The sequence below is a fragment of the Catharus ustulatus genome, chromosome 22 (genome assembly GCF_009819885.2).
Source record: "Catharus ustulatus isolate bCatUst1 chromosome 22, bCatUst1.pri.v2, whole genome shotgun sequence".
NCBI classification, from domain to species: Eukaryota; Metazoa; Chordata; class Aves; order Passeriformes; family Turdidae; genus Catharus; species Catharus ustulatus.
The window spans coordinates 6,310,988-6,338,118 of NC_046242.1; the positions used below are offsets into that span (position 1 = coordinate 6,310,988).

Consider the following 27,131-nt stretch of genomic DNA (forward strand, 5'->3'; position numbering starts at 1 on the left):
CACCGACCCATCCCCGGCACACGGGGACACCGGGGACACCGACCCATCCCCGGCACACGGGGACACCGGGGACACCGACCCATCCCCGACACACGGGGATCCTGGGGACACCGACCCATCCCCGACACACGGGGATCCTGGGGACACCGACCCATCCCCGGCACACGGGGATCCTGGGGGCACCGACCCATCCCCGACACACGGGGATACCGGGGACACCGACCCATCCCCGGCACATGGGGATCGTGGGGACACCGACCCATCCCCGACACATGGGGACGCCGGGGACACCGACCCATCCCCGGCACACGGGGACACCGGGGACACCGACCCATCCCCGGCACACGGGGACACCGGGGACACCGACCCATCCCCGACACCCACCCATCCCCGCCCACCACGGTCTGGTGTGGGGGCTGTGCCTGCAAGAACCCCCCAAATAACACGGAGAACCCCAAATCATCAGGAAGAGCCCTGAATCCTCAGACAGACTCTCCAGCTCTCCCAGGGGCTCTGCAAATCCTTGGGCAGCACCCTAAATTGTCAGGGTGCCGGGTCTCCAGGGCCCCAAGATGCACAAATCCTGGCAGGGCACCCCCGTGCTCCAAAGAGGGGCTGCAGCCTTTGCTGACCCCATCTGTCACCCAACATTTGTCCTTGCAGTTCCCAGGAGAGGGGATGGGGGTGATCCCCCACACCCACATTCCCAGGGGGCACAAAGGCAGGGTGTGTGACTGCAGTGGCCCCAGGGGGAGTTTTGGGGTCTGGACACAGTGCCCACCTTTGTCATCCTGCTGATGCATTCCGGGGCCCACCTCAGAGCACTTTCCCTGCCAGGGGATTCAGGACAGACTGAACCCCAGGACAGAGTGGGTCAGGATGGACCAAGCCCCAGGACAGGGGAACTGAAGTCCAGAGAGGTTTAAGGGATGGAATTTGGGGTCACACTGCCTCTGGGACCCTGCACAGCCCGCCCAGCCTATTCATGGCATGTCCATGGGTGGATGAGTCACCATTAAAAAAAAAAAAAAAGGAAAAAAAAAAGGATTTGCAGGAGGAACAAATCCTTTTTACTTCTGTGAGGCACCTGTAGGATTAAGACAATGCTGGTTATGTAAGAGGTGGAGAAGGGTGGGTTTTATCATTATTATTATTATTTATTTATTATGCTTCCCCACCATCCTGTTACCCTGACAGGTACATTCTGGGGAGATTTGGAGAGAGGCTGCTTTGGGGAAGAAGTAGATTTATTGTAGGTCTGGCACAGAGTGATGCACCATTTGCTTTGTCTTCCTCCAAAGCATCATCTTCATAAACATTTCTCATTTTTGGTGTGTTTTTAGCACAAAACATGGGCCAAGGTGGACAGTGCAAAAGCACTGCTGAGGAGGCACAGCTGGGACAGGGACTCCTGATTTTCTCCGTTATGGCTGGGTTTGTGATGATTTTGGGTGGATTCTCTCCCTCCTGCTTCTGGCTGGTCACGTTTTCAAGGCCAGGTTGGGCAGGGCTTGGAGCAACCTGGTCTGGCAGAAAGTCTCCTTGCCCATAAGCAGGGGGTGGCATGAGATGACCTTTAAGGTTCCTTCCAGCTCAAATCCTTAAATGTTTCTGGCATTCTGTGATTCCCTTCCCAGGGGCATTCTAGGGGTGCATGGATGCTCCCAGAGAGGCTGGAGCCCAGTGCTCAGAGCAGGTGACCCTGGGCCAGCACCTTCACCTGCCTCCCACAGCAGCTGACAATCCACTACCCCCCCTTCCCCTGCCTCTCCTCCAAAAAGCCTCTCTCCCATTCATATCCATTTTTAAAGAAAACACACAATCAATAGTCTCTCAGGCTGGAATTTCATTAAGGTTTTCATTGCACTCGCTATCGATTGGCAGCAGGGCCGGGAGCTGCACGGAGCTGATGCTGTGCCCTGCCTGTGCCACCCAGACCATCCTGAAGGGAAAGGCCATGCAGAGGAGGTGGCTGCTCCCATGCAGGTAGCAGAATTCCCAGCACCTTTTACTCACTCCTAGATTTTACCAGCCATCACTAAGAGCAAAACCAGGAGCGCAGGGAAGGGCTGGGACGCTGGGATTTCTTTCATGAAGCAGGACAAATGCTTTGTGATTGCAAAGGCTTTGGTACATAACAGGCTCTCTCCTGCCTTCCCTCCATGGGATGCTGCTTGTGTCAGGATGTGTCAAACCAGGCTGGAATGCCTGGCCTTGCTTCCATCAAACACGGGGGCTGCAAGTAAAAAACACCCCAGGGCTCTGAGTGTGGAAGGGGTTGGTTTGTTCTGCTGCTGGTTGGTCACTTGGAAAATCAAGTGAAAAATCCCAACCTCTAAAAGAGCTCGTGGGCTAATTTTAGGTCTGGGCCTTGACCAGAGAGATTTACAATAATTGCCAGGGTGAAAGTTTAACTTCTCCCGCGACTTTTCTCAGCAATCCCCAAGGAACCGCGTTGTGCTGTGCAAAGAGCAGCCCCGGGCCAGCTCCCCAAATTGCCTTTTTAAGGCTTTATTTTTAAACCAAACCCACGGGCTGCCTTCAATGGGACAAAAATCCTTCAGGAGTCCCAGTCTGCAGCTGGTGGGAGCTCCTGTGGATGGGGATGAGCTTCGGCTCAAATCCTTGTCCCCATTTTTGGCCGTGCTCATCCCTGTGCCAAACCCCACAGATGCAGAGCAGAGCCCCCATGGACACCCCTGTTCCCACTCACCACTAAACCCTTTTAACAAGACCCATGACAGGAGCAAAGCAGAACACATTGCTTGTAGAACCATGCCCTTTCTGCTATGCTAAATGATTTAAAACTGGTGGTGAATAAACCTAATATCTGCTGGCTCCTGCCAATTCTCATTACTCCGGGACTCCCTTGGAGCGATTAGCCGCCTTAAAAAAAAAAAAAAAAAAAAAAATAGCTGGAAGGAATCAAGCGAGTGGCTCAGCCAGCGCTGGGGAGGGCTGCTGGCAGCATCCTGGCTGAAGAGTGACATGCCCTTGAAATGCTGTGCCCGGAGGCATCCGGCACCGAGCCAGCTCCGGCAGCGCGCCCTCCGCCGCCCTGGCTCCCCTCCCATGCCATGCCATGCCATGCCATGCCATGCCATGCCATGCCATGCCATGCCATGCCATCCCATCAAACCAGGTGGAAGGGGAGGTGCAGGGGTGTGTGGAGCACGGCGGGATAAAGCTGGGAAGGAAGCTGTGAGCCCGCTGTGGCAGCCCAGCCGTGAAAACATTCCCGTGGCAGAGCCGGGTGTGTGCGAGCTGTCAGCCAGGCAGACAGGCCCCAGGCAGCTCCCGGGCTGTCACAGCTGCAAACTGTCCAGGAGCAGTCCCTAATGGGATGTAAAGGGAGGATTTATTGGAGGAAGATGTCACAGGGATGAAAGGGGGAAAGAGAGGAAACCTGGAGAAATAGCGGTTTGGGGTTGTATTTATTTGTGGAGGAGAAATTGTTTTAAAATGTCCTTTGGTGTGCTGGAGAGGCAAACAGGCAGTGACAGCCCAGCCACGGGGCTGGAGGAGCCTTCACTGATGGGAGGACCTTGATGTGCAAATTCCCTTCTCCTCCTCACCCTGCAAGTCAGGATTTACCTTCGAGAGGAAGCAAAGCCCTTTCCTTTCAACACAAAAGCTGTGTTTAATATTTCCTCTGTGACCTGAGCTTTTTCTTCCCGAGTGTTTGTGCAGCCCTGGTTGAGTGATGCTCTCCCAGGATGACCTCAGAGATGGACAAGCCCAACCACAGACCAGAACAAAGCCAGACCAGCTGAAATTCCCTGAGGGAGGATGTACAAACAGAAAGGGATCCGAAAACAGGACCAAAAGGCATCCTCATCTTTCTGTGGGGTTTGGATGGAGATGGAGAGCACCAGCTGAGCACAGGAGCTGTGGTCAGCCAGCTCCCAGCTCACACAGTTCACCCCACATCCTTTTTGTGTGCACACTGCCTGTCCCTCACCACATGACGGCTCTTCTGTGCTTCAAACATCTGTTCAGGGGTGTGCTCAGCAGCCTCTCAGTGTCTGACTCAGATGGGAGGCAGTAATATTTGGGGCTGATGAGTGGGGAGGGCCTGCAATCTCACTGTCAGCTGGAAAAAGGGTTCAGGGCTTGGTCCTTCTGCATCCCTGATGGCGCTGGGAGAAGAATTAGGAGCAAAAAAGGGGGTGTATCAGCAGACACAATTTAACATTTCCCATCTTACAGTGGTTTGTTCTGCCTGATCTTGATGCCTGCAAGAAGGGCAAGTCTGTCATGCTGCATGCTGCTGGGATGGAGCTCACTGGTCCCTCAGAATGCCACAGATCTGCACCAGCAGGATCTGTTTGTGCTCCTGGGAGCACGTTTGAAAGCTGCATCCCTGCTTTCTTGACTGCCCCCGTGTTGTCCTGTAATTCTATATTATTTATTTATTTTATCATTAGTACCTATATTATTTATAAATCTATATTATTTATTTAATTCTATATTATTTATCTATATTATTAATTCTAATTATTTATTATTTAATTATATATTATTATTAATTCTATATTATTCTATATTATTTATGGGTTTTTTTTCCCTGCTACACAATCACAGAAAAAGCTGAGAGAGGATTGTCCAAACAACACCACCTTTGTGGACACCTCCTTCCCCTCCCTCCCTCGGGCCACTGCAGGGGAAGCACCGGAGCCTGGCGCTGCTGCTGCTGTTCCTCCTGCTGCTGATGCAAACGAGAGGCGATGCTGTGCCCCAGCCCTGCTCAGGGCTCAGCTGGGGAGCTCACCGAGCGTGCAGTGCTGTGGGCAGGGGCAGAGCCCCGTGTCGGGGCGGGCACTCACACACCAGTCCTTGTGCTGGGGGCACCTGAACTGGGGCTGCAGAACTGAAACTTTAACAGAAAAACCCCCAAACCCACAGTGGGTTTGCTCCCAGCCCAGGGCTCTGTTTCCCCTGGCTGTGCTGGCCCTGCTGGGGTCACCAGCTCTGTGTCTGTACCAGGGGGACAGGCACCTTCTGCACCTCCTCTTCCAAACCACCTCCTGTTTCTGCAGGCAGAGGTCAGAGGTTATCAGCTGCTCCTGGGTTGTCTCTAAATATCCCTTTTTTGTTTGTGCTGCCCTGCTCTGCTGGGGCTGTGCCTGAGGAATGGTGTCAGAGGCTTTGTTCTGCCTGCACAGAGACCACGCAGGAAAAGGCTTCAAAACCCTCCCCACACCCCTCCGTGGCTGTGCTGCCCTGGGCAGGGGGGTTTTCTGGAGCATCACCCTTCAGTCACCTCCTGCAGCTGCAGCTGGTTGGTGGCCTGTGCCTGGGGACAGGCTGGGACTCCTGCTTGCCAGGCTGATGGAGCTGGGGAGCACAGGACCACATCCCTGGTGGGGTCAGATCCTTCCCCCTTACTCTTTCTGAGCTGTGGACTCCCTCAGTGCTGCTGCTCCAGGATCCCATTGTCCCAGAGGTCCCTCTGTATCCTCCAGGAGGCAAACCCCTGGAGATTTCAGACACAAAAAGGATTTCCACCTTTCCCACTTGCAAACACTCCAGCAACAGCAGCTCCTTGCACCTGGAATCCTTGGGGAAAGCTGTGCTGCTCCTGCTGGCAAAAGGCTGATCTTTGCTGTGCAGGATTCTCTAGCCTGAATTTCTTCTCTGCTGGTCCTAGTGGCTTTTTCATTGCAGTTTTCCAGGGTTTTGCTTTTCCTACAGGCTGGAAAATGTCCTTCTGGCAACCTTGGCTTTGAAGCAGCCCCACGCTGCTGGGTCAGGCTGGCCGCGGTGTTCCTGCAGTGCCCAGCTCTCCTGCAGCAGCTCTGAATGCTCCCTTGCACGGGTGTTCAATAAAAAAGAAAAAAAAGCATTAAATATTAAAGGAAAAACCATTGTTGCCTGGACTCAGAGCAGCTCTTAAAAATGTTCCAAAATCCCAACTTTCCCTTGGCTTTGAAAGCTTCCACCTTTGCACAGCCTGTGGGGACCTGGGCAAGGTGTGTGTGAAGGGCAGGGCTGGTGGGAAAAGTGCCCCCCAAGAAGTTCCCAAAATGAAGCCACGTGGCCCAAAGCAGCAGCCAGAGAAATTCCATAACCCTGTGAACCTGCAGGGGCTGGTGTGTGGAGGGGAACTGGGAAAAAGCCCTGGAAAATCCCAGTTCTGTGCCAGGGCGCTGGGAGGTGGGCAGTGAGGGCAGGTGGTGTCACCCCAGAGGAGGGGACAGCACAAAGGGACAGCACAGGTGCCATCCTACCCCAGGCACTCGGGATCTGCAGCATCTGCTGCTGGGGGAGGTGTGAGAGCCCCCTCCTCAGTGGGGCCCTGAGGGCTTTTATCCTGCAGGGGAACTCCCACCCCAAACCCAACCCCAACCCCTGGGCTGGTGGGAGGCTCCGTGGGGATGCAGAGGGGAGGGTCTGCAGAACAAAGCCAGTTTTTTTAGGGCAAGGAGCCCTTTCCTGGCTGGGCAGGGGGCTAAGGGGATGTTGCCCTGCATACTCCCTGTTACCCCAAAATGAAGGCTTTAGGGAACATCAGTGGGATCATTCAGGTGGGTCCCGCCCAGAACCCTCCTCTGTGCCAAACATTTTCACTGAGGCTATTAAAATAAATAAAAAAAAATATTATTCTCTATTTCCTCCAGAGCCCTTTATTTCCCCAGGAGACTCTCAGAGGAGCCTTCCCCGATCCTGCTGCAGCTGGAATCTGCAGGATCACCTTCCCGAGCCTCACCTGAGCAATCCCCTCGGGTATGGCAGGCTCAGGCACTGAGCAGCCCCAGCTCCCATCTCCTGGATGTTCAGGGCAGGGATTTTGGGGCAGGCTGTGCTGGGGGTGTATCCCACAGCTGCACTGCTGCTGCACCATCCCGGCACAGCTCCACACCTCACAAATCCCACCTGGCACGGCCTTCCCGGTGCTGCCGGCGGGTCCCAGCGGGATGCTGGGCTCCTGCACAAGCCCCGGTGCTGCCAGCCCGGGGCTCTGGGGCTTGTGGCCAAACCCCCGCGGGCTCCCCTCCGCCCCCGCTCCCTCCACGGCTTTTTTTGGCAGCCACGTGCCGCTGGGGATGGATATTCTGGGCAGGGAGAGACGTCACAGGAGGTTGTCCCAGGGCTGTGGTGCTGCCTGGGGACACTGGAGTGCCCAAACACCCTCCCAGCATCTCCCTGTTGGGAAATGAAGGGCAGGGGTTGTGGTGACCCCCAGCACTGGCTGCTGTCCCCACTGGCATCCCTTGGAGAGGGTCCTTGCCCAGCATTCCCATGGCCAGCATTTCCACCTTGTGTGCCTCATTTGGGTTTTGCTGCCCTCATGGGAACAGGATTTTGGGGCGTGGGGGGGAAGGTGAAGCTCCTTGCCTTGCCTGGGAGCTGGAAAAGCCTGCGGCACATCTCCAGGGAGACTGTAAACAAGGACAGGGAGGGAGCGAGGGGGGCTCTCCATCTGCTGCACCAGCTTTGGGCCCCAGCCTGCCCCCAGATGCAATAAAACACGAATTACCAGCCTGCTGGAGGGTGGGGTTTGCCCAGAACCCCCTTAGGGGTGGCTGCTACACAGGGCTGGGGGCTCAGGGGTTGTCAGGGCTCGTGGCAGAGGTGCCCAGCTCTGCTGCAGCAGGGGATGGTGCCAGCCCATCCCTGGATAACCCTGCTGTGATTCCCACATCGGGACCAGGTGTCCCAGCAGCAGGAACATCACTCTGGCCACGGGACTTGCCAGCATCCAAACCCTGCTGTCCTTTCTAAAACAGCAGCTCTGTCTGCTCCATGCAGAATTGAGAGGGACGATGGCTCGTGGATTGCAGGGGTGTTCTCCCTGGGGTGACAATTCCTGCTGCCTGCCTGGAATTCCTGCCCGAGCTCAGCATGTCTTCGGACACATGTTCAGCTGTGATTTAAAGGCATCCAGCGGTGGAGACACAGCACCACCATTTCCCTGCCTGCTGTGGTGGGTGATTAGAGCCACATTTCCCAAAATAAGCCCCTGTGGCCAGCCTGGCCAGCTTCCTGCCGCCAGATATCCCAATCCCTTTTTATTCCCTCCTTTTCCAGGGCAATGCTGTGTCCGTGCATTTCTGGAGATGCCCAAACCTCTCCCACCCCCCCTCCCTTTTCCCTGGGCTGTGTCCCTGCCCAAAGCTCTGTCACCCACCGCATCCACTGAACCCGAAGCACCCAGGGCTGGCTCTGCCCGTGGCTGTGTTTGGAGCTCCTCTCCTGCCTCTCTGGCATCCTGGCTGCCTCCAGCCGTGCTCGGAGCCATCGATCTCCCTTTTCCATCTGCAAAGCGGAGCCTGCCTGGGTGCCAGCTCCGGAGCCCCGCTGCCGGCAGGGACGAGGCGCCCGGACGGAAACCTTTAGGAAATCGCATTATTGGTTTTTTTATAGCACTGCAATTATCGCTGCAGCAGTTTGCTCTGCACACAGTGCTCCTTCTGGAGCTGCCAGGGCATTCAGCATCCTGAATCCACGCGGCTGGAGCGGGATCAGCCCCCTCAGCCCTGCCTCAATCACAACAGATTGGCCACATCCTGGCAGTGATTTCTCTCTTGTCTCCTTTGCCCACGGCAAAAACTGAACTTGTGACCCAGATGTGAGCAGCCTGTTATCTCGTTAGCCAGCCCAGCTTCCCCAGGAGCCTTTTATTAGCAGATAAACCCCCTGAAATTCAACCCGGGTCTCTGAGATGGGCTGGGAGATTCGCAGGTTAAACAGATATAAGAAGCACAGGTTTGCCCATAATTATTTTCCTGAATATCTGTCGATACTAATTAAAATTGTTTCCCATAATTAAATTTAAAACAGCAAGGGAGAGCAAGGGGTCTCTGAAATCCTTTTCTTTTGAGTCATTCAGGGATAAAAAGGGGTTTTCAAATCAAATCAGTAAAAAAAATCCATTCCCATTTCCTCCCCCTGCCTCCAGGAGAGGGACAGATTGTGGGGTGCTTTGGGGCTGCCCTCTGAGCCTGGCTGAAAATGGGGTTTAGGGGGTGCTGGGGCTCAGGGCTGTAAGGAGAATTCAGTGTGTCCCCAAAACCCAGCACAGCAGTGACACTGGATCAGGCAGGGAATGAGGAATTGGCTGTGCCCTAAATCCCACACGTGCCAGGACAACAGGGACAGTGCTGCTCCTGCTCCCCTCCAGGCAAGCCCTGCACAGGTTTGGAGCTCCTGCCTGAAGCTGCGGCTCCTGCTTGCTTTAACTGATGCACAGAGGCATTCTTCTGGAGGAAAGGGGTTTGAACACAGCATTATTTCCAAGCTTGGCTGGGGGTGCCAGGAGGTGTTGGAGGTTGGAGGAGCCACCTCCCTGTGCCTGGCCACTCCAGGACACCCCTCACACACAGGGCAGTTCCTGAGGCACCAAAACTGCAGGATTTTGTTTATTCCTGAGCAGGAACATCCCACTGTCCTGGCACACTCTGCTCTGCCCGGAATCACTGGGATCCCCTGGAGCCCAGCACCTCCAGCACAGCTCTGGGAAGCAGCTCTGAAAACTTGGCTGAGGCTCTGGGCAGTGACCTGAGAGCCCTCCCCAGCTCAGGCTTTCCCTGCCTGCAGACACAGGGGCTTGGCAGCCAGAGCTGGACTCTTGGGAGTGGCTGCTGGGGACATCCCTGGGCTGCTGCAAGGTCACCAGGGCTGGGATGAGGTGAGCTGGACAGGCAGGGCCATGGCTTGGCAGTGGGAGCTGCAAAACTGTGAGATCAGAAGAGAAAACAACAGCCCACATCTAATGCCTGCCCTCCCCGGGAGGGATTTTGGGACAAATCAGTGAGCTTGTCACTTTTATTTTGGATGGAAGGAGGTGACAGCTCTGCCTGAGGGACAAAATCCAGCAGCTGCAGGGGACTGGCAAGACCCAGGTGTCCTGGGGGGCTGGAAAACCTCTGGCACAGGGGTCCCTCGTGGTGGGGGGACAGCTCCTGGCACCCCCAAACCCCCTGGCACTGCTGGGCTCAGCCAAAGCAAGCTGTGCCTGAAACCCAAAGCAGCCCAGCTCTGCCAGGCTGGGGCTGCTGGGATCTCCCAGGGCTGGAAATGAAGGAAAAAGGAAGCTGAGGAGGAGCAGGACTCGTGAGCAGCTCACCAAAATTAGCCAGGCAAATTTACACATCCAGCTGGAGTGCCTCTGCCAACAGACACGTGGGGATATCCGGAATATCTCAGGATTTGGAGCTGCCTGGGCTCAATTCCCATGGTCCCTCCACCCCCTGAGCCTCTCTCAGGCCCGTGGGATGCTGGTGTTGGTGGCAGCTGGGACGCTGGCTCCAGCACAGGGGGACAGAGGTCCTGCCCTCCCCGGCGCTGCGAGACATCACTGCCTTTAGCTGCTGTAATGGGTTTCTAAAATTAGCTGCACACTCTGCCCTTGGACTCGAGCAGGACATTTCTCAGTTGTTTAATATCAAAAGTTAAAAAAAAAAAAAAAGGAAGTAGAGCACAAAAGCCACTCAGTCAATGCACGGCTAAGTTTATTTTATCACTTGTCCAACAGAACTCGACATCTATTTTAAGTCATTTATGAGGAGTACAAGTGTGAATAGCTGCAGAAGTTTTGCAATTCCAAGACACCACATACAGCTGCTAAAAAAAGCAAATTTAACCTTCCCAACAAAGCCTTGAAAAGCTGCCCACCCTTCCCTGGATCGTGTTTCCCATCTACTGATTTCAGGCAGCCAAAGCTCATCTCCCCCAGCTCTGAAGTTGATGAGTTTATGAAGAGGGCCCCAGCCATGGCAGCATCACCCCCTCACTGCATCCCAGGGTGCTTCCCTTCCATTTGGGCTCATTTTCCCTGTGCTGAGTGGGACAGGTGCAGGTTGGTCCCTTGGGGTTTATCCCTCCCTTCAATTTCTGAGTATTTTACATTTTGCTGTCGGCCACAGCTCCTATAAATAAACCCTGGCTGCCCGTGGCAGATGTGAGGCCTTTCCCTGCCTGCATGCTCTGTTAGAGGCCCCAGCTTCCCAGCAACAGGAATGGGGATGGATGTGAGTCTGCAATGAAATATTAATTGGGAGCAATGCTCTTCTCCTGTCTACAGAGGGGAATTTTAATTGAGGACCACGTTAACAAGCTAATACCTTCCCTCACCATGTGGTCACAGCAGGAAGGGGGGGTTGGGGGACCTGCTCTTTTTAATTGGAGTATCTCCTATAATCTCTGTCTCCCCAAATCAACCCAAATTAGCAGCCCAGTGTTCATCACCCAGCAAAACCAATCACCAGCAATTGTCTGATTTGACTTGTGGTTGCCTGAGAGGCAGAAACATCTCAGCCAGAAGAGTCTGGAGCATCCCTGTGAGGTCAGGCCTGACCAGCAGCACCTCCCTTTGTGCCCTTTATGCCCTAACTGTTCCTAACAATTCCCAAACTGAGGGCTCCAGCTCAAGAGGGGCATCTCCCAGTGCCCAGCAGCACGGGCAGGAGATGCCCAGAGCTGGAGCAAAATAGGAATTCTCAAATATCACAACACCTGAAAATGCAAGTTCAGGAGCTCTTTTCCCTCCCCATTTCTGGCTAGATTTAGCCCACCCAGTGTTCCACTGGACTTCAAACAGGATGGGAGAGAGATGTGGATCTGGGAGGAGGGGCACCTCTGATCTTGCTTTTCCATGAGTTTGATAAGGACTGAGCTCTCTGAGACATCAGGAAAGCATGGGAACTGCTGCAGCCCTTCCAGAGCTGGAAAATGATTCTGCCTTAGCTGAGACTTTTAATTTCAAAGGTGGTAGTGGGGGGGGGATCGTTGCCTTCATCCTACAAAGCAGAAAGCCAAGCTACAGCGAAGCAGGAGCAGGGGGACAGCTCCTGCTGCAGGACTGGAGGGAGCCGTGTCCAGCTGTCACTGCCACATGTTATCCATGTCCCCATTCTTGTGGAACTCGTGGAGGTGGTCAGCATACCTGGGGAGAGGGCACAGCCACGTTAACCTGCAGCAAGCCCCAGGGTGCTCTGGCAGCTGAGCAGGAGCTGCTCCGATTCCAAGGGGTCATTCCTTGGGGATAAAGCACCCTGCTCTGCTCCAGCCATGGGCAGCAGGGAATGGAGGCATGGCAGGGGTCTGACCCAGATCTCCAGGATCACATTTGCCTTTCTCAGGATTCCTGCTGGGCAAGGACTGCCCGCAGGAAAGGGTTTGGAAAACTCCCAACCCAACACAAGCACTTGTTCTGTTCCATGAACTTTCTCTGCCCCCCTCCCTCACTGGGTTTAAAGCCCAATTAACTGGCCTTGTTTCCAGCATTGGGACGCCCAAAAAATCTGCTGCAAACCACCAAGCCCTCCCCAGCAGAGCAGCCCTGGCAGGCTGGCCCAGCCTGTCCCCACTCACTTCTTAGCACAGAAGGCAGCACAGTCCCGTCCCACGCTCTCGCTCCAGGCGGTTTTGTAGAGCACCTGCAAGGGAAGGAAGGAATGGGACCAGCTCTGCTCCCACCTCCAGCCCAGCCCCTCCTCATGCAGCCTGTGCCACTGCTGTGCCACCCACCCTGCAGAGGGACTGGTGACAGGACAAAGGGATGGCTTCAGACTGATGGAGGACAGGTTAGGATTTGATACCAGGGAGAAAATCCTCCCTGTGAGGCGGGCAGGGCTGGCACAGGGTGGCTGTCCCTGGATCCCTGGCAGTGTCCAAGGCCAGGCTGGATGGGGCTGGGAGCAGCCTGGGACAGTGGAAGGTGTCCCTGCCATGGCAGGGGTGGCACTGGGGGATCTTTAAGGTCCTTTCCCACCCACGCTGTGATTCTGTGATCAGCAGTGTGGGAGCACAGAGTGTTGCAGGGGTTGCCCTCAGGATGGTCAAGATGACCTTTCCCAGTGGGTTATTTTTACTGGGACAGTGCTGCTGTGGCTGTGGTGGTTTGGGATAGGGCTGCACATGGATGGAGATGTATTTTTGGAACAGGCTTAAGGAAGGTCAGTGCTTGGCTTGGCTCCTTTTTACCTTCATGCCTCTGTGCTTTCCTTGCAGAGCTGAGGAGGCAGGAGGCAGTGCTGGGGTTTGGGAAGAGGGAGAAGCCCTCCCATCCCTGACTGATTTGTTCAAGCCTTAGGGATTTGTAAGCTGTTATCTCCAGGGAATCACCCTGACCACACAAACACCCACCAGCCTGCTCCAAAGCAGGGTTAATTGAAGTCTCCCAGGAGCAGTGGCAGAGATGTCACTCCCACTGTGGGGATGGAGGAGCAGGGGCTTCCTCCAGTCCCCTGTGGCACACACAGCTCATCCCAGCCCAGGCAGTGCTGCATTTCAGGCTCTTTTGTGTCTGGATGTTGTAAGAGCACTTCAGCCATGTAATATTTATGATTTTTCCTTTTTTTTTTGGGTTATAGCTTTAAAGTTTAATGATGTTTAACTTTTTATTTCCTTTGCTCTTTTCCTCACCAAAATAACTTTGAGAGCAGGACAGAAATATTGTTCTGATTTGGCTTTCATCTTGTTTCCTCGTTTAATTATTGATGATTTGTTTGGCTTTTTTTCTTCCTGAAATGACAAATAAACTCCCAGAAACTGTGCAAGGATGCAGGAGGAGTTTGCAGTTTGCACCATGACAAACTCCCAGGAGATTTGGGCTGGCTAAAGCCTCCATTCCTCCAAACCTCTGCTTCTCTACTTTTAGCCCTAATGTAGAGTTGGGGAAACTTGAAAACCAGGGAAAAACAGAGACACAGGGCACGTCAGGAGCATGGGGAGAGCCAGAGCTCATCCCTGGAGAGGCACAAATGAACTCCACTGAACAGCAGGATAAAGATGCACCCAGGATCAGGATCCACATGGTCTAGAACCAGCTAGTGTGGGCTCAGGGGCATGTGTTTAATTCCTAAAATCACTTATGGTATTAGGTTGATAATAATTAACCAAAGTTTGCTCCCCACTAAGCTTGGGAACACACCAAACTCTGTGTGAGCACCCGTGGCTGACCCCAGGAACAACATGAACACACAGACAGCTTCCAGCTCCTGCCCTTGGCAAGCCTGTGCCCCTCCAGGGTGGCATTTCCACCCTGTGGAGCCCAGGGGGACATTCCTGGCACGTCCATGTCCCACCTCCCAGCCCTGCCAGAGCCACCGGCACAGCAGGTACAGCGCTCCCGCTTGGCACAACATCTTAAACCAGCCCAAACTGCCCCAGGAGGGGGTGGCAGCAGATGTTTTAGCTCAGTGCCCACCCCTTGGGCCACAGACTCACCAGGAAGACGAGGCAGTGCAGGAGCAGGGTGTAGAAGAAGGCCACGGTCCGAGCGGTCTTGTTGGACAGGATGAGCCGCCCCTGCAGAAAAGCAGAATGCAAAATCCCCTTTTAGTGTGGGTCACTGGAAACCAGCTCTCCTCAGATGGGCTTGGAGAGATCCTGGCCAGGGCTGTGAGCCTGTTCCTGTCAGACCCCACACAAAGATGCAGTGAGCTGGTGTTTGCCACCCACCCGTGCCCACCTCCGAGCAGTGATGCCCCTTCAAAGTGGCCGCACAACTGGCCACGCTCTCAGCCCAAATCTGCCCAAATTGAGGAGGATTCAGGGCTGCCAAGTGTGGGCTTTCCCCCTCTGAAAACTCTTCTGGGGGTTTATTCTGAGTTGCTTTAGCCCAGCTCTCTCCAGCAGCTCTCCTGCTGCTGCTGTGCCAGCCCTGCCTCAGTGCCTGCTCCGCAGAGTAACCCCGGCAGTAATTAAGCTTTGCACATTTTTAATTCATGAGCTCAAACAACTTTGTGATTTGCAGTGTCCCCTCGCCACCTCCTGAGCAGGGCACTGGAGCCAAGGCAGGGCTGGTGTTCCCAGAAGCTGCTCCTGGTGTTCCCATGGCCAGGCCCTGGTGTCCCCTCGCTCTGGCTCTGCCAGCTCTGTGCTGAAAGGTTTGCTCTCCACCCTTGCAGGGCTGTCCAAGCTCACTGGGGTCAGCATAAATCACCCTCCACCCCTCACTTTGGAGAGGCCACTGACCCACAGCCAGACCCTCCTGATGCCTGAGCCCTTTTGGCACATCACACCAAGACCCCAGTGGAAAACCTTCACGCCCATCCCTTCGAAAGCACGAAAATCAGGAGCAGCAGAGGAGTGGGTCCTGCCTTCCTTCACAGCCACTCTTTATTCCTGCTGTAACCCAGGGACTCATTATGGACATAAGCACATTCCCCAAACACCAGGCAGGCTTTCCAAAGCTGGCATTAAAACCCACAGATCTCCCACCAAACCCATTCCGGGCTGAAATCGTCTTTGCTATTCACGGCCACGGCGGAGGCTGCTGTAACAAACAAGATTATGTTCTTAAATATTCCCAAGGAATAGCTCCCCTAAGTCAGTTTTTTTTGTGAATGCCTTTCATTAATTCTCCGTGGTGCTGGCACGCCACACAATCCATATTCATGTTGGCATTTGCTTGGTTTTTATGCAAATGACAGCTCTGCCTTTATTGCAGATATCTCTGTGTTCTGGGGCTGCTGCAGCCCCACAGTCCCACATTCACCTTCCTTGTGCTGGAGAGCTGGGGGTTAACTCAGCCCAAACCCCTTCCTGAGCCTGCTGCTAATGCCACAAATTCCAGTATAAGTCAGATTTCCTCAATAACCACATTTTCAGCTCAGAAAGTTATACCCTAAGAGATGGCAGCCCAAGCTTGCAGCAGCAGTCCTGCCCTCTGTGCCTCAGGACCCTCTGCTGCTGCAGACACCACAGCTTCCCCAGGATTTACCCTGATCCCTTTTTGGGAAGGAAGAGCAGGGCTTGGGAAGGGGTTTTTATGGAGAATGCAATGAGAAGCCAATGTGTACCTGAGGATGCTGTGCTGTGTGGGACAGAGATCTTCCCTGGAGCGCTGGATCCTCTGCAGCCCCTCACACTCCTCCCCAGGTGTGGGGGGTCCTGGGGCTCTCTGGGGGGGTCCCTGAGCCCCCCACCATGTTACAAACCAGAGGAGAGGTGCTTGGAATATAGAATAGAATAGAATAGAATAGAATAGAATAGAATAGAATAGAATAGAATAGAATAGAATAGAATAGAATAGAATAGAATAGAATAGAATAGAATAGAATAGAATAGAATAGAATAGAATAGAATAGAATAGAATAGAATAGAATAGAATAGAATAGAATAGAATAGAATAGAATAGAATAGAATAGAATAGAATAGAATAGAATAGAATAGAATAGAATAGAATAGAATAGAATAGAATAGAATAGAATAGAATAGAATAGAATAGAATAGAATAGAATAGAATAGAATAGAATAGAATAGAATAGAATAGAATAGAATAGAATAGAATAGAATAGAATAGAATAGAATAGAATAGAATAGAATAGAATAGAATAGAATAATGTTGGAAAAGAGGTTGGACAAGACCTCCAAAATCCTTGAGTCCAGCCATTCCCCCAGCACTGCCAATCCCACCACTAAACCATGTCCCCAAGTGCCACATCTACCTGTCCTCTAAATACCTCTGGGGATGGTGATGCCACCACAGCTCTGGGCAGCAAGGGAGGAAAGGGATTGCTCCTAACCCAGATTCCAGCATGGCCTGTCTGGGACAGCAGGGATGGCCCTTCCCCCTGCCCAAGAGCCCCATTCCCTGGCAGCCACTGGGCTAAAACCCTCTCAGCTCCCCCAGTGCAGGCAGAGCAGCCACTCACCATGCTCAGTGTGGCTTTATCCCAGGGACTGAGGCTCAGGTACTTCCTCTGGCGTTCCTATAAGGAAACCATACAAGATTTTGAAACTCAGAGGGTTGATTTGGGGTTTGCAAAACATGGAAGGAGCTGTGTGCTCCAGGAATCTCCTATTTGCCATCACCTGGACACATATTTTATTTTATTTTATTTTGGTTTTGAAAGCAAAGTGCATTTGACAGTGTTTCATTCCATCAGAGGTCCCTGGAGTTCATCAGACAGAGGGGCTGATGCAGAGGGAGGGCTCTGGGAGCCTTTCTTACCTTCCTGCTGAAGGAGGAGAAGGGGTCCAGGCGCTCCTCGTACTGGGAGGAGTAGCGCTGCTCCGTGTCATCCCTGCTGCTGCCCTGGGGGAGCAAAGGCAGGTGAGAGGCAGCAGGGACACCCAGCACAAGGACAGAGCCCTGAGCCCCCCCATTTGGAAGAAATGACCCCCAAAGGATGGAGCAGCACAGCCCAGAGCTGACCCACGGGGCTGACAGCATCTGTGCCCTTCAGAAAGGAGAAGTCCTTGAACAAAGTCCTTTCTCCAAAGAATTGTGGAATGGTTTGGGTTGGGAAGGACCTGGGGTTGTTGCATCTGGGGGTTCTGACATGAGGACTCCCTGATTCTTCCATGTGTTCCTGTTTTGGGCCCTTTCCATGAAATAATTGTAACCTGTGCCATCCTCACAAGGAGCTCACCGGGGCTAAATCAGATCCCACCCTGAATTCCTTTGCTGCTGGGCTGGGTAGGAGAGAAACAGGAGGAGGAAATCACTGTTCAAACATAGAGCTGTTATAAGCTGGGAAAAGGGTAAGGAAAATGAAAAAAACTTAAAAGAAGTGAAAGATTTGGGTGGGATCAGACAGGATTTTACACTTCTTTTGGGACATCCAAGGATGCTCATGCAGCCAACCTGCTCCTCCTTCCTCCACCTCTGCAGGAGCTGCAGATTGCTCCTCATTCCTGCCCAAATCCAGCCTGGAAACTGCACAAGCTGCCCCAGGGCTGGGCACAGCCTGGCAGGCTCTGGCTCCTCGCTCCAATCCGTGTCCCAGCTCGGCTCTGCCCGACACTGCTGGCGCTCCCCAGCCCTTCCTGGCCCTGCTCCACTGCAGAGGCTGCCCTGCCTGCCTCTGGGGCTGCCTGTTACACCTCTGTGTAAATCTCTAGTAACCCTGCCCTCACTCACTGCAACCCGACCCTGCCATGAGACCAGAGCCCGATTTAGGGGCGAGGAACCAGCCTGGTGCAATGATCTTTTTGGGTATTTTTAACGTGTCACATGCCCCATTAGGGGGTGAATTATGCAATCCCTGTGCTGCTGCCATGGAGGGTTTTGCTCTTTAGCTCATGGCAATGGCATTCAGGGGTTGCCTTGTGGCAGAGGATAAACATGGAGATGATATTCAACAGGAGAAAGGGGAAAAAATGTCAGAGGGGACGACCTGGCGTCATCAGGGAGACATAAAGAAAAGAACCAAATAAGGTCCCTCCCAGCTGTAGGAGTTTCCCACCACCAAATGCTATTAAAAATATCCCTCAACAAAACAGACTCAGTGCAGGCAGCACAGGAAGGCAGCAGCCAGGGGAAGGATGGCAGGGAATGGGTGTCCCCTCTGCATTTCTAAGGAAAGCCCCAGCTCAGGGGAGCCTGGCTCTGACCAGGGAAGGGCTCCACTGGAAAACTCCCAGGCAGCAGCCTGAGCCTCCTGCAAAGCCCCAGGATGAACCTGCTGAGGGACACAGCATGAGCAGAGCAGGCTGCAGCTAAGTCTGGTCCCCCTTCCCAGGCTTTCCCTGGCATTACTGGGATGGTTTTGGGCTGGCTGCTTCTCTTCTGTCTGTCTTCTGGCTGCTCAGGGAGCAGCTCTCTCTGCTGGATGCAAGAAGTTCAGGAATGAGCACAAGTGGGACAGGATGATTTATCTCCCAGGCTCTGCTGCAGGGGTTTATTGCAGGAGGTCCCAGATGAACCCCTGGCAGCCTGCTCAGGCAGAAGTGACCACACTGCCTGCTAGAGCACCACAGGGAGCATCAGAGGGGCTGGGGCAGCTCTGTTGGGGAGCAAATTCGGGCTTCTGGCTTAGAATATGTCAAAGAGCCCTGAGCACAGTTCTGAAGTGCCTCCCTGGCAGGGAGGTTGGGTCTCTGCCCCTCTGCACAGAGCACTGCACCCTTCCCCACCCCAATGTCATGCGAGCTGCATGTTGGAAATGTGCAGTTCCTGTGTCTGGGGATTGTCCCAGGGAGCCCAGCCTGAGCATGGACAGACAGACAGACAGGTGGACACTCACCCTGCCAGGGTAGCTCTGCAGGAACTTGATCTTCTCGTAGAGCTTGATGTTGTCAGCTCTCAGGTTGTCCAGCTCGCTCTGCAGGGCGTGCACGGTGTGCTGCAGCATCCTGTTCTCCTGCAGGGGGATTGGGGATCCAGCCAGGGGGGTTGGGGATCCAGCCAGGGGGGTTGGGGATCCAGCCAGGGGGGTTTGGGATCCAGCCAGGGGGATTGGGGATCCAGCCAGGGGGTTTGGGGATCCAGCCAGGGGGGTTTCAGTCCCTTCCCAGGAATTAACCCCCCTGGTTTGAATTCAAATTGCTCCCTAATCAGAACTGTCCCAGGTGTGGCACAAGGGGCTCCCAGTCCTGCCCCATCAAGAACTCCATCCCTCAGTGCCAAAGGAGGGCTGGGGCAGCCAAGGGGGCTGAGGGGGCTTTGGGATGGGATGTGGCTCCCACAGGGGGTGCAGACACAACTGGACAGATTTGAAAAGGTTAGTTTGAGCTCTACCTCAGTTTGTTACCCCAAAATGTATTCTCTGCATGCTTTTTCCATGGCACCCCCAAACACAGTGCCGGGACACAGGGACAGAGGGACACAGGGGTCTGGAACAGAACAGATGGGCTGGGCAGGCTTTGCTCCTGCTCACAGCAGGATGAATTTTCCTCTTGATGGTGCAGAATTGCTGCAGGCCAGCAGAGCAGCCAGCCCAGGCTGGGTCCTGCAGCCCCCAGCCCCTCCCCAGCACACACACACCCCTGCAGCCCCCAGCCCCTCCCCAGCACACCCCTGCAGCCCCCAGCCCCTCCCCAGCACTCACCTGCAGCCCTCAGCCCCTCCCCAGCACTCACCCTCAGCCCCCAGCCCCTCCCCAGCACTCACACTCACCCTGCAGCCCCCAGCCCCTCCCCAGCCCCTCCCCAGCACTCACCCCCTCCAGCTCCTGGTTCTTGGCCCGGAAGCGTTCCCTCTGGCTGGAGATGATGGACAGGAGTGAGTCCATCTGCTCCTCAGGGAATGAGGTGCCAGGGGATGCAGGGTGACCTGTGGATGAGGTTTGGCATGAGACATGGCCTGGTAGATGTCCCCCCCCATCCATCCAGGGTGTGCTCAGGGTCCTCCCACTGTGGGACCCTGGGGGCACCCAAATCAACTCTGTGCACAGGTATTACAACAGGGAATAGTATTTATGTGGTTTTTTTCATTTTTTTCATTTTTCATTTCATCCTCAAAGTGGACAGGAAAACCAATTGCATTATTTGGTGCAGCCCATGGCTGCCTTTCCCTGACTCCAACCCTCCCCATCCCTGCCAGACTCTCTCCTCTGGCTTCTGCAGCAGCTCCAGCACCAAAATAAAGCCCCAGGGCCACAATCCTCCCTCCCCTACCCCAACCCCTCATCCACCACCAGCCTGCTATGCCCAGGACCCCATTTTTTGGGGTTGCCCCCCCATGGTGGGGCTGTGCCCATCCCTCCCTGCTCTTCCTTCCTGGCAGTGGCATTCACAGCCAAGGAGAAATGTGTCCCCAAGGCCATGACTCAAGCAGCTGCACAGAGCAGTTATTCACAGAGCAGGATGGGTGGCTGCAGGTTGTTTAGCTTGGTGGGACTGTTGCTGTGATATTGTTTATCTTGTGTTTTCAAAACCTTTCAAAACAAACAAAAAAACCAAACAAGCAAAAAAAGGAAAAAAAAGGAAAGGAAGTGTTTTGTTTTTATTTTTTCCCCCAGAGAAGTAAAGAATTGGTTTTTTGGGTTTTTTTTTCTTTTAGATTCATTTTCTCCTGCAGACCTCAGTGCAGGGGCTGATGGACAGGAAATGTTTCACTGGCTGGCTCTGGAGGGGTTTGGTGTGGGAAGAGCAGGAGGCAGAGCACAGAGCTCAGGATGTTTGGCTCAGCCTGGGTTCACAGCCCAGCACAGAGCCAGCCCTGGCAGTGCCTGCTGCACCCCTTGGCAGCAGCCAAAACATGGGCAAACCATGGCCAGCATGGAAAACTGTCCCATGAGAGCCACACTGATGGCTCAGGAGCATCCTCACACTGCCACCCCTGCAGGGTGCCCACCCTGGGGTGTCCCAGCCCAGCCTGGCCCCTCCTCACCATAAAACAGCGCCGTGGCCTCCTTGATGGGCTCGGGGATCTTCTCCAGGCTGGGGGTGGCTGCACCCTGGGTAGCACAAGCACAAGGGGTTAAACATTTCCCACCCACCCAAAGGTGCCTGGACAAAGCAACCCCTCCTGGATGCTGCTGGGCAGGAACTCTGCAAGACCCAGCTGGAGAGGTGCTCAACCTCAAACCCAAAGCCTTTGCCCGGGGAGGGGAAGGGGCTGGAGGGCTCCTGGATGCCACTGGAACCTCCCCTCCCACGCCAGCACCTCCCCATTGCATGGACACAACGCAAATCTCTGCTGGGTGCACCGGCAGAAAGAAAGAAAAGGAAGGAAAGAGTTAAAAAGCTGGGAAAAAAGAGGAGGTGAGTGCTGCCCCACGCCCCCAGCCCCAAGCACAGGGTACCTCTGCATCGGGGCGGTGCACGGCAGACAGCGCCTGGATGGTGCTCAGGTCGTGCTCCAGCTTGGCCACCAGCTCCTTCTGGCCAGCCAGGGTGGCCACAGCCTCGCTCAGCTGCACCTGCAGCTCGGCACAGCGCACTGCAAAACAGAGCCAGGGCTGTCACGGGGCACCAGCGCCCCAAACTGTGCCAAGGGGACACCAAAGAGCTGAGAAACCCCCCTGGAGCTCCAGAGCCAGCTCAGAGCAGCAGCCCTGCTCTCTCTTCTGTCTGAGGGAGCCACAGCAGCCCCTGCCCAGCACCAGGGTCCAGCCCTCCTTGGGGATGCTCCAGGGTGGGCACATCCCAGGAAGGAGCAGTGCCACATCCCAAGGCCAGAGGCAGCTGCCTGCACTGCCATGGCTGCTTCAAAGGCATCACCCAGACATTTTTGGGGTCCCAGGGGTACCTGGTGTCCTGGCTGGGCAGAACAGGGGGGTCTGGAGAGGGTTAAGGGGAGCTGAGCCCATGAGCTGATCCCCAGCTCTGCTCTGCAAGGGAAAGGTGATGGAAGAGGCTGCCCTGGGAGAGGCACTCAGGGCAGAGGGTGAGGGGGCCTGGGGCAGGCTGGGGACACCCCCAGGAGGGGCTCAGGAGGGAGCACCCCTGCCCCAGGCACGGGGCCAGGCTGTGCAGCCCCCAGCATTCCTGCTCAGCCAATTCTCTACAAAGGATCCCTCTTTCCAGCTGCCCCCCAGAGTAAAACCCACACCCTAAACCACAACAGGCACTGCTGGAATGCTCCAGGAGCAAAACAAGAACCTCTCACTCTCCTCACATAACCCCAGCCCAGATGTGCAGCAGTCAGAGCTGCAGCTACAGCGAGAGGCACAGGATCAGCCCCGCAGGGCAAGCTCTGTGTTCCATTGGCAAATCCAGCCCAAACTGTCCTGCAGCAGAAATCAACTTGCTTCACCTCTCTCATTGCTGCCAGCAGTGTCTGGGTGTCTCCCTGGCTGGAAAACCTGCTCAGCTCCAGGTTCAGAGCTGGGGTTCTGCACTGCCAGCGCCTCCACCGTGGTGCAGGATCTGTCCCTCTGTGCCTGGATTTCCAGGTGGGTGAAAGCTCAGGTCCCATCTGTTCTAGTCCCTCCCTGATAATTCCTGTTGTAATTATTCCCCTAAATTCAAGACAGCTGGAAGGCAAAAAAAATTTCCTCATTTATCAACAGCCAGGGAGCAAGAAGTGCAGGGGGTGCCTGGGGAGCAGCAAGGGCAGGCTGTCCTCAGGGTCCTGCCCTCTCCAAGCCTTCAGACAAAGCTGCAACGTGTGCACAGCTCAGTTCCAGCTCTGCCAGTCCTGCCAGGCTGGGAAATGCTCCACACACCCTGAAAACAGCTGTGGAGGGAGCTGCTTGCACAGGGAGTGATGCCCTGAGAGCAGCAGTGATGGAGGCTCAGAGTGATGCCCGAAGTGACACTGCTTTCCCAGGAATCAGGGTCTTTGCTGATGCTAATTCCCCTTTTTTTGCAGATGTGGCACTTGAGGATGTGGTTTGTGGTGGGCTTGGCAGTGATGAGGCAATGGTGATCCTAAAGGTCTTTTTCAACCTAAACAATAAGAAAGACAATTCCTGTGTTCATGTAACAGAATCACAGAACTGTTTGGGTTGGGAAGGAGCTTAAAGCCCATCTCATCCCAACCCTTCCACCAGCCCAGGAGGCTCCAAGCCCTGTCCAGCCTGGCCTTGGACACTTCCAGGGCTGGAGCAGCCACAGCTTCTCTGAGCACCCAGTGCCAGGGCCTCCCCTCACAGCACAGAATTCCTTCCCAATTTCCAATCTAAACTTAGACTGGATAAACTTCTTCCAGTTTAATGCCATTCCCCTTCCCATGTTATTCAGCAGGACCAAGCCTCACTGCAGGGAAGGAAAGGTGGCTCATGCTTTGAACATAACACATGGATTTATTTTTTCCCCCTCTGCATATTTACATTTTAGAGCCCCCAATAAAAGACTCAGGATCGAGCAGTAGTTGTGCTAAAAGCACATCCCACTGGAGGTCAGTGTTTCTCCAGGAATGGGGAATCCCTGCCTGCTCCAAAACATGGGTGGCCTGATGCAAAATATTTGCATCAACAAGATTTGGAAAAAAAAGAAAACCTCTTCCCTACGGTTAATTATTCAATTGGCAGTCTTTTAAAATTGCATTAAAATGTAATTGGGAAGCTCTTGCTGGCCAGACATGGGCTGGGGGGCCCAATTCTGCACAAGGCACTGCTGAGCATCCTGCCCAAGGTTCAGGGGCTTACCTGGGGCAGGATGGGCTCCCTGGCCTCCCAAAAATCCTCTGCAGAGCTGAGCTCTGGGGCTTGCAGAAGGAGACCAGGCCCTGCATCTCTCTCTTAAATGATCCTTTTGGGTTCTGAGTTATATGCACTGAGTTTTTCAATTTAAGAGAAAAAAGGGGCACCAAAGAAACAGGGCTCTCAGTTTTAAAGGAATCTGTGTCCTTCCTTCCCTCAGGTTTCACTTGGCCATCCATGGAAACAGAAAAGGCTGAACCCTGTCTGACACTGAAAGCAGCCAAACACAGGGAGCTTCCCTCTCATCTCCCTGGCAGTGTCACTCCTCACAGCTGGTTTTTGGTGGGGATTTTTTTAATCATCACTTTCTCCTTTCCCAGGGGCCGTGGCTCACCACTCGTGTGCCAGTGACTCTTCACCTGCAGCAGCAGGAGCAGGGCTGTGCCAGGCTGGCAGGGAGCTCAGGCATTGAGGGCAGCAAAGGGAACCTGCCTTTGTCTTCCCTGAGCTGCAGAGCCCTGCCTCTGACCCCTCAGATGTGCAAATACCTCAAAGGCCAGGAAGAGAAGCTACTGCAGAAGAGAACGGGACAAAGAAGGTGAAAGTGGGGAAAGTGGGTTTCAAACCTCCAACTCTGCCAGCTCTGGCTGTAAAAAGCCATGCCTGACATGGCCATGGGCTGGGGAAGGAAGGAGCAGAAGTGCAGCACTGGGCAGCCCTGCCCTGGCAGGAGCTCCGGTGCCACCCTGGCACAGACAGGGCTGGGCTCCCCTTGTCTGATGCACAGAAAATCAGAAGCTGAGACTGGGCTGTTCCCATCCCTGGAAGTGCTCCAGGCCAGGCTGGAAGGGGCTCTGAGCAACCTGGTCCAGTGGAAGTTGTCCCTGCCCGTGGCATGGGTTGGATTTAGTGATGTTAAAGGTTTCCTTCCAACCCAAACCATTTAATAGTTCCATGATATCTTGCCAAACACTGAATGAATACTCAGAAAGAGCCTCTGCTCCAAGAAAATGTTTTAAAGAAACGTCTCTTCTGGGAATTCTGTGTGCCCAAGGGGCACAGCCATGGATGACACAGCCATGGCATGAATGTTTCTGGAAATAACATCAAGGATCTGTATGGACAGGCCATGTGGTGGGACACAAAGGCGAAGAAACAAAACCCAAATAGAGAATAAAAGATTGACATGAGTCTCACACTTCTTTCGTTGTGAACAGCCCCGTCAGTCTCTTGCCATTCCAAAGCTGCAGGTTAAACCCTTGAAGTGATTATTGAAGAAAAGAGTCCTGGAGCCCCAGGCTGGGGGAGCAGAGCCTGGCAGATGCAGGGAGTGCCCCCAGCACAGCCCAGAGCAGCAGCAACTCTGACTCCTGTAACAAGCCCCAGCAACTGGGCTCCCTTGGCAAATCATCCAAAATAAACAGCATCTGTTTCCACAGATGGAGAAAATTAAGACATACTAGCAACTTAGTTTGAAGTTATAAGGCCAGACATAAATAAATGAGAGGCAATCTTTCCATAAGATGGTGGCTTGATTACTGAGGATACAGACAGATGAAGAAATCACCTTGGGGTGAGATAGGCTGGAACTTGCTGCACATCCCTGGGGCTGGGGGAACTGCTCATGTGGATCCTCAGAGCCCTGAGGAAATGAGAGGTGAGTGGTGCAGCTGAAGGGATCGGGCTAGGAGCACACACATGGGCAGTTATGGCAAATTAGCTGATGCTCTGCAAGTTCACGCCCTCATTTGCCTCGTGTAACATTTTAATCTCCCTCCATTTACTGTCTGGCACCCCTGAATTCATGTAACTGTAAAAAAAAAAAAGAAGAACAAGAAAACAAGCTGAGAAGTGATGTGGCACACTCTCTTTGAAAAGTCAACTGAAGTGCACTGAAAGCCACTACTTCAAAGGTTTGAAGTCTATTTTATTGACTAGAAGGAAGATGATGGTAAGATAAGTAAACCTTGGAGTGCCTTGGCAGGAAGGCTCAAAGCTGGAGACTCACTCAGCACAAACAGGGCTGGCTGAGAGTGCCAGGGCCAGGAGCAGCAGCCAAAGGAAGCAGCAGGAAACTGGGTCTGCCATGGACCCTTTGATTTCTCCAGCTCTTTCACCTTTCCCCATGTTGGGCCACTCTAGTTCATGACTGGACATTTACATCCAAGTTGAAATCATTGTTCTTCCCCATGAAATAAGAAGTGCCAAGACTTCTTGGCATCGCTCTCCAGGAGCCTTTTTGAGCCAACAGAGTCTCACCTCCGGCTCTGCCCGATGCCAGAGCTCCCAAGGTTTACACATAAACTCAGGCTCTTGAAACACTTGGCAATTAGCTTTTAAGGAAGTCTGGAAAAGGCTGTTATTGCCCAAAGTCCTGCTCCCCTTCCAGGAGAATCAAGGGGAGATGACTCGACCTTGACCCTGCGCTGTGTAGCTGGAGGGATGAGCAGCACACGCTCCAAATGCTGCACATTCTACCCTGGATGCACAAGAAGATTTTCTGTGCCTTCTTTTTTGGTCTGTGAAGATGCCAAGGCAGAAAGAGCCGAGCCAAAACCCCTCCCACAACAGGAAGGTTGTCAAAGGCCTTTCACCATTGTACAGCTGGATGGTTCCAGCTCTGTCTTGACCTTTTCATGGTGAGGGACAACATTTGTGCCTGGCCCAGAGTGTGTGGGAGTCACTCAATGCACCTCAACTTCATGCACAGCCTTTTCCTTGGGGCCACCACTGCTGGGAGCTGTCAGCAGGCTGAGAGACACCACAAGGAGGCAGGGAGTGATTGAATATTTCTATCTGCAAGTCACCAGAGCCCTGTCTGTGGGCTCTGAGGTGCAAATCTGCCCAAAGTAAAGGCTGAAGAGCAGGTTCTAGTGCTAAAGCCCAGCTGAGATTCTGCTGAGGTGCAGCTCACCTCCCATGAGGCAATGAAAAATCACTGTTATTTAAAGTGACTGTACTGCTCCAAAAATGTCCCCAGAGTAAATAAAGATAGTAAAGATCAAATGCTCCAGAGATCTCACCAATACAACAGAAACACAAAAGAGTTGGGCTCTTGGGACATTTTAAAGCAACTTTTATAGAAATCTCCAGAGAGAGAGGAAAGGTCACTCAAGACCTCCTCCAAGAGCTCCTGGGGTTATTGGTCTGGGAATCATCTCAGCCTGCAGGGCTGCTTCTGGTCTGTCCTGGTCCATCTGTACCTGCCATGGGGCATTCTCTGCTCAGACCCTCTGCAGGGCAGGAAAAGCAAGGAGAGGATGGAAAGGAATGATGACATCTCTGAAAGCCACCTGTAAGTTCTAGCACAATCTCCCAGGTCTCCAGGCCTGGAAAAGCTCCAGGAGTGCAGAGATGAGGTTTCTCTGCAGACAGAGTTGTAAGAGAAGACAACAAGACCATCAGTGGGATGACACAGAAGATGAG

The 27,131-nt window shown here is 53.8% G+C and overlaps 1 protein-coding gene across 1 annotated transcript in view; it reads right to left on the reverse strand.

Annotated features, from left to right (window-relative positions):
- Positions 1 to 10,437: 10,437 nt before the first annotated feature.
- The window catches only part of CUX1 (cut like homeobox 1), a 268,976-nt gene continuing 252,282 nt past the window's right edge, over positions 10,438 to 27,131 (reverse strand). Inside the window, exons 15-23 of the mRNA XM_033077920.2 lie at positions 21,423 to 21,559; positions 21,008 to 21,074; positions 19,836 to 19,948; positions 18,921 to 19,037; positions 16,904 to 16,987; positions 16,605 to 16,661; positions 14,173 to 14,253; positions 12,316 to 12,380; positions 10,438 to 11,887 (exon numbers count right to left, since the gene is read on the reverse strand). Of these exons, the coding sequence (XP_032933811.1) occupies positions 11,827 to 11,887; positions 12,316 to 12,380; positions 14,173 to 14,253; positions 16,605 to 16,661; positions 16,904 to 16,987; positions 18,921 to 19,037; positions 19,836 to 19,948; positions 21,008 to 21,074; positions 21,423 to 21,559 (782 nt within the window). The 3' untranslated portion in view covers positions 10,438 to 11,826. The remainder of the gene's footprint in view (positions 11,888 to 12,315; positions 12,381 to 14,172; positions 14,254 to 16,604; positions 16,662 to 16,903; positions 16,988 to 18,920; positions 19,038 to 19,835; positions 19,949 to 21,007; positions 21,075 to 21,422; positions 21,560 to 27,131) is intronic.